Source organism: Pinus tabuliformis, chromosome Q (assembly GCF_031772625.1).
Source record: "Pinus tabuliformis cultivar Carrire ecotype Pingquan chromosome Q, CPIR1, whole genome shotgun sequence".
NCBI classification, from domain to species: Eukaryota; Viridiplantae; Streptophyta; class Pinopsida; order Pinales; family Pinaceae; genus Pinus; species Pinus tabuliformis.
Genome location: NC_142296.1, coordinates 1139986526 through 1139998026, shown reverse-complemented (window position 1 = coordinate 1139998026; position 11501 = coordinate 1139986526). Strand labels below are relative to the sequence as shown.

The 11501-nt window shown below is 39.1% G+C and overlaps 1 protein-coding gene across 1 annotated transcript; it reads right to left on the bottom strand.

Annotated features, from left to right (window-relative positions):
* Nucleotides 1–434: 434 nt before the first annotated feature.
* Nucleotides 435–9911, bottom strand: HIK (ATP binding microtubule motor family protein). The gene is made up of 14 exons (XM_089385877.1): nucleotides 8891–9911; nucleotides 8499–8588; nucleotides 7148–7248; nucleotides 6932–7045; nucleotides 6761–6842; nucleotides 6474–6541; nucleotides 6318–6377; nucleotides 6110–6234; nucleotides 3403–3601; nucleotides 3175–3312; nucleotides 2796–2900; nucleotides 1749–2702; nucleotides 1202–1548; nucleotides 435–1112 (listed from the first exon to the last, which is right to left on the bottom strand). The coding sequence occupies exons 1-14, from the start codon at nucleotides 9141–9143 to the stop codon at nucleotides 785–787; spliced, it is 2964 nt and encodes a 987-aa protein (XP_089242003.1). The 5' UTR covers nucleotides 9144–9911; the 3' UTR covers nucleotides 435–784.
* Nucleotides 9912–11501: the final 1590 nt, after the last annotated feature.

Here is an 11501-nt window from a genome sequence, read left to right as displayed (position 1 = left end):
CAAATCACTCCCAATTATGAAGGCACAGAAATTAATATAAGATAACATGTAATTAATGTAATTAACAGTGACAATCTAGGTTAAGGGTTACCTCATGGGTCAAAATCAGTGGCTCAGTATGGGAGTTCACAAGGTCCAATCTTCCCGAAACCTTTGGCGTCAGGCCTGCTCATGGGCCACGGGGCCGCCCGCGGGACTAGATTCCTTTCGTGGTGGACAGCATAAAAAAACACCAAAACAAAACAAAACAGTGACAATCCTGCACTCCACGTTGTGGCCATTCCTGCTTATTAAGCCAGGTTCTTTCACAGCTAGGAGATGAGGTACTCCCACTGGATCAAATCTCAGAGATAAAAAAAAGTTAGTAGGAATAATGTACCATAATGAAGTGAAGTTACATTTCTGAGAAACGGTCCTAAATCAAACCATTATAATTATCTGAACACAATTCATTGTAAGAAAAGACGTGTGCAAAACGCTTATTACATTAAACAAGAATAATGAATCCTGGACTCCAGGTAGTGCCCATTCATAAGACCATTACTACTTATATTTGCCAAGCCCTCACATACAACTAGAAGATGTACTCTACTGTATCCTCTGAGATAAAAATGTACTGTGGTTACATTTCCGAGGAACAATCTCAAATCAAAGCCTTACATCTATCTACACACAAAATGTGGTTACATTAGTAGGCGAAGGCCTGCAACATGTAATTAACAATGGACTTAATTACAGTCCAAAAGAAAACTGGAAGCCTATATTACATAATACAAAAGGGAAATTAATGAATGAGCAACTTTGCAATGGGGTTCCACCCAAAGAGCCAGGGCTTTTGGACACTTGGTGGAGCAAAGTTAAGCTCAAACATTTCCTTCGAAACATGGCCTGGTTCACAGAAACCCACCAGCCTTGCTACAATTTCTGCACTTTCTTGAATGTGCTGCTTGCTGTATGGATTAGTCCAGAGCTTTTGGACTAGTTGAAGCTTCCGTTGTTTACTTTCAAGCGGAATCTCCCATTTTGCAAACAGCATCTCCCTCTCTTCAGATGAGAAGCGGGAGCGCATGAGCCTGGCAAGGTATTCCCGTTCACGCTTCAGATCCCGTGCACTGCATAATACATGAGACAAACTAATGTTATCTATCCTCCAAAAATAAACTTGAGTGTAACACTGAAATAACTGCTGAAATTTATTTACCTTGAAGCTAGAGAGACAACGGGGTCATCGGCCCCATTTGCTGGGCTTGCATTGCCCAATTCGGCAAAATGCTGCTCCAACCAAGTCAGTCTGCGCAGCTCTACTTCCATATATATTTCATCAGCTGGATCTCCTTTGAATAGAAAATAGAATTGAGTTCTATGGATTATAGAAACTTGGCACAAGTCCCAAAGTTCAATAATGTGTTCCTGTTGCTTTTCAAAGAAAGAACGCCTTGTCCTGGGGGACTGTGTGGTAATATCCATTTCCAATGCACTTCCTTCAACAGCTTCATCTTCCCCGTCTACTCCCTCCTCTATGTGAGTGTTCTCCTCCAATTCCAGTACCTAAAAAAGAAGAAAGAGATGTGCATAATATTCAGCAGCATTCAATCAAAATGAAAAAAATAATCTATCTGACAATCATAGAAAAAATCCCAGTTATCCAAGGGCACTTAATTTATTGATTAATTTAACGGGCAAAGAGAATAATAATTAATTTATTGATTAATTCATTTTATGCAAAATCTGGATAAGACAGCAAATACCTGGCAAACAAGCAACTGTTTCTGATACTGAAGTTTGGCTACACGTTCCTTGAGCTCTGTAACATAAGTTCTTATGCTTTTAATGTTTTCCTCTGCTGCTGTTTTGAACATATTTTGCATTTTCCTGACATTAACAGAGCTAGATCTACGATGGGATGGAGTTCCCTCCCTAGAGGACACTCCATCACCATCCTCACTTTTGGTTGGCGTGGTGGTAGCAAAATTAGTATTCTTTGGCGGATTATTCTCATTATCAAAACCGAGGTGTCGACGGGATGATGATCGAGGAGAACATGGGGATCTTAATAAATGTTGCCTGTTGCTGCTATTATTCAAAGATAATGGTAGGGTTTTTTTCTTCCGTGATTGTGACTTCGATTTGGCAGGTGATGGTGATGCCCCATCAGATGGACGACTTGGATCAGGTGACGGCAACACCAGGTTGTCTATGGACTTTTGTACATTTTCCAGCTGCTCTTCCAAAGAAGCAATGGCTGTGTCTCCCATTGATTGCAATCTGCTAATTTCTTCCATTAAATTAGTGTTCATATTCTTCCTATCCACATTAACAATAGGCCCCAAATCTTTGGCAGCACTGGTAGAACGCACTGTATTCATGTCCTTTATTTCTGCTTGAAGCTTAGCAATTGTTTGAGCTGCATCATTATTCATCCCAGCTTGGGCCAAACGAAGACATACTACCTCCTTTTGAAGTGCTTCTAAAGCCCGACTAGCATCTTGACCAAGCTCATCTTGCAATTGCTCAAGCTTGCGAATTTCCTGTACAAGCACAAGTGCTGTCGTTGATTGCCTCACCGTTTGCCTTAGTGGGTTATTTCTTGACCTGCCTACGACAACAAGTGCCCTGTTTTCTGCATCCCTTTCCCCACCATGCTTTGGAGACAATGGAGCGACCTGTGTAAGCGCACGAGGTGACTCACTTTGTGTTATTTCCTGTCAACAATAACACAATCGATTAAAACGAGGGACAACATTTTAGGCAAAGAAACAAATGAACTCTTCAATCAAACACAGCAAAAACATTACTGGAGTTTTTAATAGCTGTTTTTCTTCTTCAAGCCTACGATATTCAACTAGTCGAGCTTGAGCAGCGTCTAGTTGGAGCTTGAGTTCTTCCATTTCTGTCTCCATCTGCATGCATGAAAACAAGTTTCATCTAACAGATCAAAAGACCAAAGGAAAATTAAAGTAAGCTCAAGCTCCTTTAATGCCGAAACTCCTTAAATGCGAAAAGGCTAGTAATGAAATATGCTCAAGTTTTAAAAATTGTGGGACATATCCCAACTCCACTTATCATGGCATCAATGTTGTGTATGAGTGGGAACTTTTCTGTGGTGAAAAAATTTCTCTGAACTTGCCAACATGCCACCAGCCCTAACCAAACTAACTTTTTCAATGGAAATACCTTCTTAATTTGCAGCTCCTTTTCCATCAACAATGACTCTGAACAGACCGCCGTAGTTGGCTCAGGTGTATGCAGCTCAGCCTCAAGTCTTGCAACTTCTTTCTGCAAGTGTTTCACTAGTTCCTTTTCTGAAATTACCTGTTTGGTAACATGAATTACGACAGTCTTTCAAATCTAAAAAGCTGAAATTTTTATAATATAACACTCAAGAAAGAAGATAATGCATACCATATTAACTTGTGCAGTGTTGGTAACCTCCTTTGCACGAGTGGCAAAAGAAAGTGTATTCCGAGACTGTTCCACATGACTTAGTGCAGGACTCATGGTACAAATAATAGCTGTCCTGGAATTACCTCCCAGGGAAAGCTGCAAAATCCGGGTGAGCTTTGAATCACGATAAGGTATGTGACCGTTCCTTTTTCCACCACTGCATACATAAAAAGAAATGGCACATAATCATATAATGATGTTATATCCATTGAACACGAATGACTTAAGCTAGCAATCCAATGCTTATTGTCATGCAGAATGTAACCCGCATTTAAATAAAGCTAAGAGATAAAAGAGGAAGCCTGATAAGCATGAAATGTATCCTCAATCTTTTATGAAAATGGTTACTCTCCTGCATTGTATGGACAGCATTGTACTCACCAGTCCCTTTGACCTACTTTGTGGTCATGTAGAAAAATGAGGGATTCAAGGGACAGAGGCCTTATATCTGGGATAAGGGCATCCAAAGTATCATCAACTCTTATGGAGAAGCAACAGGACTATATATGAATAGTTCAAAATGAATCATAGTTCATGATGGCAGTGAGGATGCAGTGATCAAGGAAATCAGTGGGCTTTTTGGAGTAGCAACCATTCATTTTGATGAAGGTTTAATATACCTGGGGTGAAGGCTGAAACTGAAGAGTTATTGCAACAAAGATTGGGACTGGATGATCGAGAGGTTTCAGAAGAAGCTGGATTGTTGGAAGCACAGATGGCTGTTGATGGGGGTCAAGATGATCATGTTGAAATCGGTGCTCCAGAATATCTCGGTATACTGGATGCCTCTATTCCTATTGCTGCGTGGAACTGTTAACAGGATTCAATCAATTATGGGTCGCTTTCTACGGGCAGGGCCTCAACTCTCGAAGATTCATTGAAGGAGGATGGGGGATCATTGACCCATCTACTTTCGACATGGCTTTGATTATAAAAAATATGTGGAGGGCTATGACCAGGACCGGTATTTGGCCTCTTATTATTAAGGGAAAATAGTAAATACATATATGGGCAAATTTTCACTGCATGGGTTTGCAATGGGGCGAGGAAGAAAACTTGTGTATCCTATATCTGGAGCAGTATGATGAAAATCTTACAATTGCTTCTGGGTTTTAACTTTTATTAGCTGGGAGGTTGGTGCTTCTGAATCAGATCTTTCAACAAAGCTTACAAAATATAGATCAGCAATCCTGGTCCAGGGTGGTGGAATTAGGGATGCCTGATGCATATTTTATTGAATGGGAAACATATATCTCTAAACTGTGTAATGCAGGTATCACTATCAGTGATCAAGAGGACCATTTGACATGGGGAGGCTCTCTGAAAAAGGGTCTTCCAAGGGTCAAAGACATAATATACAACAGTCTGCCTAAGAAAAGAGAGGGATATCAATTTACTAAAATGGTTCCAGGTTGTTTGGAGATGGGATCTTCCAAAAAAAATTAAATGTTTCAGTTGGTTGACATTACATGACCGGCTTTTGACATGGAGCAACCTTCAGAGATGAGCATTTGCAAGCCCTGGCATCTGTCTTCTGTGTATGGGGGAACAGAAGACGTTGTACATTTGTTTCTCCACTGGTACATTATCAGACGATACATTCATGCTTAGACTCTTGGTTCAAATCCCACAAGTGTTTCAGGACCCTCCCATTATACATCTTCTGGTCCATCTGGCACAGCCGTAATGCTCTTATATTTGAACAAAATCAGAACAGAGATGCAGCCATAGAAAATGCAAAATCAGAGATATTTGGAAAGTTTTTCCGGTGGGTGTCTTTGGCGGTGCATGCTCTAGGAGGGAGTGTGGATGTGGTGCATACATTGTCACTGAGCCAGGCAAATTTTTCATTTTTGGTGGGAAGGTTGACAGGGCACAAACAGCAAAGCAGAGATCATTGGATTATAGGGAGTTCCGATAGCGGCAAAATGACTTCGTTTGGAGAGTATTCAGATGTTTGGAGATGCAAAAGGCATCATAGACTGGGTGAAGGATTACAACCAATTCAGTCCACCCATCCTTTCCAACTGGATGAAGCGCATCAGGAATCTGATATGCTCTTTCCATAACATTCGTTTTGATCATATATACAGGGAGCAAAACAGGACAGCAGACATACTATCCAAGAGAGGTATTGCAAGGGAACCTGGTAAGTTTTTTTTTTCTGCATTTGAACAAGGTATCATGGTTAATGCTGGCAGCATTAATTACTCATAGAAGATATTGGATTTTGAAACATACCACAAGGTCTTTGTCATCATTTTTGGGGTATATGTAAAGCATAATCTGAATGGCAGTAAGAAGGCTGGATAACGAGATATACAGTGCAATAAATACTTAGGTTTAGACAATATATGAAAGATGGTTTGTAAGGAAAGAAGTGATAACTTGCATATGTACTACCTTTTCTATATTAATATAAAGAAGTAGCATATTTTTTCCTCTGAAAAAAAAAACAGCAAGACAGGTAAGCATTTGATCAGGTATGCCCAATATTGAATTAAAAAGGGTTCCTCCATCCTATGTATGATAGAGCAAAGCTATATCCTAAATGAGGATGGATTGATTTAAACCTGAAAGCAGTCAACCAGGCATGCTCAGTCTTAAATGAAAAAGCTCTCAAGGAAACAGTTTTAGAACTTTAACAACACTGACAGCATTTTACCTGAGTTTACGAATTACAGTACTGAGTGTCAATAAGCTGCGGTTTATATGACACCCTTCCTTAAGCCTAGCTCCCTCAGCATTCGTTTGTGATGCACGCTCACTTCCAGCAAGATCAACAAAATTCTGTAGAAATTTGCATCGACTTAATTGCTTGAAAATCTAGCAGATATTCTTAAAAGAATAGTAGCCAAAGGCACACAACTTACCAAACTAGCCATCAGGGACTTTACGGTGCCCGATGTTGCGCGCAGTGTACTTTCCACAGTCTATGGAGCAAATAAGAATGGGTCAGGAAAAACACCATACTACTTTTTATCCCAGGATTGACAACATTTTATGTATTAAAAGTCCATGACGCTCACCAATCTGATGATTTGATGAGACCTGGAGCTGTTGTCATTCAGAGCTGTCTCACCGACCTGTCTTTGAGCTGCAGAAATCACAAGCACCTCATCAAAAAACATGATTGCAAAAAGCAGGATAGGTTTTCTAATCACTTGAAATTTAAAGAAAGTTCATCTTTCTTTGATGTATCCACTAATGGTGCAACTTTTTGGCAATTCCTATCAAATTGTATTTCTAAGGCTAATATAACCATTTCTCTGCAAGGACATTCAGGAACAGCTCTGTCTCTTAAGCACTTATTTACCTTCACAAACAGCAATTATTTGTCTAAGATGTTTGCTGTCCTTCACCGTTTCCTCCACCAATCTTTCAACAATAGTCCCTTTCTGGGTCCGAATCAATCAACTTCAGTATTGAAAACAGAGCATATGTAAATATGATGAAGCAGAGCATTGAAAAAATGAATGAGAGTTACCTCTGGATCATCAAGGAGACGAAGAGCTCCACTTTCAGGATTCAGCAGGTCTCTCACAATCTCATTATAAATTTCAAGAGCAGAAATTTTCAGCACGAAATCTCTATCTGGATTCTGCAAAGCACAATGTTGAAAATAAATAGAAAGACTAGCAATTTTCCCTCCAGAGAAAGCATAAAGAACATCATATAAAGAAAAAGATGTGGATGACTGTACCTTTTCTATGTAGCGATAGAGATCATTAATAGCATTTTCTATAATGCCTCTCATTGTGAATGTCTTCCCACTGCTTGTTTGTCCATATGCAAAAATAGTAGCTGAAAAATGACATAGAAAAACACGTCAGTAAAGAACGGAAGAAAACTCAAAGCCCCAATGCACAATTCACCAGTACAGACCTGCCATCTAACAATGGCACGTCCACATTGTCTACGAAGTTGCATGTGCCTAGAGTTTTACAGAAAAGTATTGTAGAAGTGAAAAGAAGTTAAAAGAAAACAGACCAACATAAATCTCTATCTGGATTCTGCAAAAAGAAATACAGAAATACACGCATTTTTCCAAAAAACTGTAGATTCCCCTACAATCAGTAGAGGAGGATGCAGGGACCAACCCAGATCATCAAAAATAAACAAATGGTATGAAGAAGAAAAGATGTAAGGAAATTGACTTATAAATGTGGAACTTCTCCATCTCATTGCAAACTAAAATGCCAACCAACACCAAAAATATATGTATTTTTTCCAAGAAAAATATAGAATCCTACAATCAGAAGCGAAGGCTGCAGGGACCAATCCAGATCATGAAAAATAAAGAAACTGCATCGACAATAAAAAATGTAAATAAAGTTATTGCAAAATATGAAAGTTCTCAATAGCATTTCAAGCTCAAATACCCGCTTACCCACCAACACCAAATGTGCAGGTATGTTTCAAAAATCCCTAAGACTCCCTACAATCAGTACAGCAAGTTGGAGAGGCCAATCCAGAGACCATGAAGGATAAACAAAAAGGATGGAGAGTAAAATATGTAAGGAACTGGATCTCAAAATATGAAAGTTCTCGATAGCATTTCAAGCTCAAATACCCGCTTACCCACCAACACCAAATGTGCAGGTATGTTTCAAAAAGCCCTAAGACTCCCTACAATCAGTACAGCAAGTTGGAGAGGCCAATCCAGAGACCATGAAGGATAAACAAAAAGGATGGAGAGTAAAAAATGTAAGGAACTGGATCTCAAAATATGAAAAATATCAATGGCATTGCAAGCTGAAATGTTGATCAACACCGTAAGTACAAGTATGTTTCCAAAGAATTAGACTCCCTATAATCAGTAGAGAGGTTGTGGCAACCAATACAGATCATCAAAGATAAACTAAGGAGGTGGAGAATCAAGAATGCAAGGACATTAATCGCAAAATATAGAATTTCTGCATCACATTGCATATTCAAAGTAACATGTGTAGGAAGCAGCCCACCAAAAGGACCATATTTGGAAAGGAAATTCAACTAGCACCAGACCAAATACACTTGACAAATAACTTGGTATGAGATTGCCAAAAAGTTACCGTTAATGCCTGTAAGTGCTGATAAGGTCACGTCTTTTGCTCCTTCCTGGTAAACACGCTCTGTCGAACAAGACGGTCCGAAAACTCTATCTGCACATAAATACTTGCAGCTTTCAACACCAAAAGTTTCACAACAATCGAAGGCTGTATGTTATTGTGCCAAAGCATGCAATCGGCAAAAAGAGTGAACCTTGACCTTATTGGAAAAAAAATGATCTAAACCCTGATAAAGACCACATTTTAAAGAACTACTTTTATTGATCCGCAGGACAACATCTCCAACTCTACCTTCGAATATGCTTCAGGATATCCAATATCAATACAAGAGGAAAAATAAACTGCTTGACAAAACAGAGCAAACGCATAAAACAAACTATTCCTTATGTTCTTACCAAATGTGTAGGATGAAGGACAGTTAGATCGGTCCTGAGAAGAGTGCTTGAACAAAATAGTATTTTCATTAATGCATTCCCAAGCCGACGAATCGCGATGAGCCAGTTCTCTGCCACTCAGAGGCCTGACACGCACGGTAACAAATATCTTCTCCTCCCTCACTCTACCGCCTGCTCCTCCTGGAGTTGACGCCGGAGTCCTTTCAACCTTTGTAAGCGGAGTCCCGGGACTCTTGTCCACAGACGCGGTCATCTTTATTTATTTAAATCTACTCAAAACTTGCTAAATTCACAGCAACTTGCTAAATTCGCAGTCTTGCAAAAGAAACTTAACCAAACTCGCTTTGCTTATGGAATTCAGACTGCACCATTATCGGCTCACATTCTCAATACTTTCCATATTTCCACCGGCATAACTCAAGGCGAACTGAATATCTACAGTAAGTTATTTTTTATTAGACCTTGCTCTAGGTTTTCAAACGCAACTTTCCGGTCTTTCAGCTTTAAAGATTCAGGGAAACTTGCTAATTTTTTTCAAGTTCTCCTTGATTCCGGATGGAAGTAAGACTTGTTATGGATCTTGAGACCAATAACTCGCCCAACTCTGTAGGTCGCTAACAAATCGCAGGTGGAAAGAGGTTTAAAGCGAGTTTGGAATACGTTAAACGGTCAGAAAGCTCACAAACCCCGCAGGAGAAGGTAGTAGCGCCGAATTGGAAGAAAATTTACCGCAAATTTCTTCAAATCTGAAGAAACTTACCGTAAATTTCTTCGTATCAAGGAAATTACTCTGCTTATTTCGATGAAATTTCAGTCCAAACGTTGAGAAAAACATGAAATAACAAAGACAAATTTTGCACCTGGACGAATAAAAACCACTGTGCCCTGCTCAGTAAGCACCAGATTCTGCTTCTGTGTGGATACACTAAATAAACAAGGAGCGGTTTGATTCGATGAAAATGCAGAGCAAATGGAATTGGGGAAAATTAATGCGAACAGTTTGGGTGGCTGCCCGAATTGCAAGGTTGGCGGGCAGCAGGAGACCGGGCAGGCGAGCGCCTTAACGGCTAGTTTTCCTTTACTGGAAAATTTAATTAAAACCCAATCATTGGTATTACATTTAAATTTTGGTCAGAGTTGAAAACGTTCCAACTTTACAACGGCTACTTTCGCTTCGCTCGAGGGGAGCAGATGATTTCATTATTATGATTTTTTATCATTAGCATAAAAGGTATATAGGTTAAGGTTAACATGATTTGTTTTGTGCGAGGGCTTTTATATTCGTTATGATTTAAAAGAAATATATGTTCCAAGAAATATTGAACAAAAAAATATAATTAAAAAAAATACAGCGCAAAAAAATATTGACTAAAATTTTAAAAATATTAAAAAAGACACAAAGTCTATAAAGGGATTTTTTTATCTCCATTGAATAAAGGAAACACCCAAATATTGTATCATAAAAAGCTAAATATGTTAATAAATAAAGTAAAAGTGAAAATGTATGTCCCGTTACGCCCTACACCCTTTGCAGTATATTTTCAATATTACTATAGATTCAAATGGTGTGGAACTTTTTGGTCCTAGTGAAATGATATGTTCAAAGTGTTGATTATGTGGTATTTTAGATTTTTAATATTCTAGGCAGTCTTGGAGTTCATGGAGATGAATTTATTTGGAAATATTATTTAGTGAGTTATTATTTATTTAATTATTAGTAAATTTATTTTAAATTTATTAATCATCGTGAGGAATCATATCTTTTAAGGTGCAAATTTTTTTAAGAATGTTAAACTTGAAGAAAAGTTTACACTTCAAGAGATTTGATCTTTTTTGGCACTTGATAGATATGAGATTAACATGGATCTATGTTGGTTACATATACACGCATGCCATGTGTCTACTCCATGTTCAACATGGAAAGAATTATGCATCTTCTTCATTTTGTGCAACATGGTAATAAAATGTTTAAACCATAAGAAATTTTATATTTTCATTTGTTTTATGTAATATATACATAATTGACTACTTGATCAAGGTGCGTGTCGACGGTGAATAGATCTGTAGGGGGGATGATGGTGTCAATCCCACAAAGCGCCCCCCCCCCCCCCCCCCACCACCCTCCACATGCACGAAGCACATGGAGCGGTGGTTCCTTGCATGTGGCAAGTAAATGAAGGTGGTAGGGTCAGTTTTCTTTGTGGTATGTTCAGTAAGTTTTTGTATTTTTCTCTCCTCCTGCCTTGGCTCAGGTCCGTGCAATGCGTGACAGGGAGGCGGACGTGCTGGTGCGACTTCCTTGGAAGTGGGCTCAGTCGTGATCGATCCCAACCTTGGTCTACGGGTATCTTCATAGTTTCTTCACCCGTGTCCCTATGATCCGCTATATCTGTCTGTTGGCTTTCAGAATGAGAGGCTCTGGTGCAATCTGGTCTGGTTGGAAGGTGGTTTATGTGGTTTCGTTAATGGAAGTTTCAACAGGGGAAGCAGTGGTTGTGGTCTTTTATTTTCCTGTTTCTGTCATTTTTTGTATTTATCTGTCTCGTATGGGATTATGTTGGTGGTGGTGTTATGCCCACTCCCTTCAAGTCTGTTTATTATTAATTTTTAG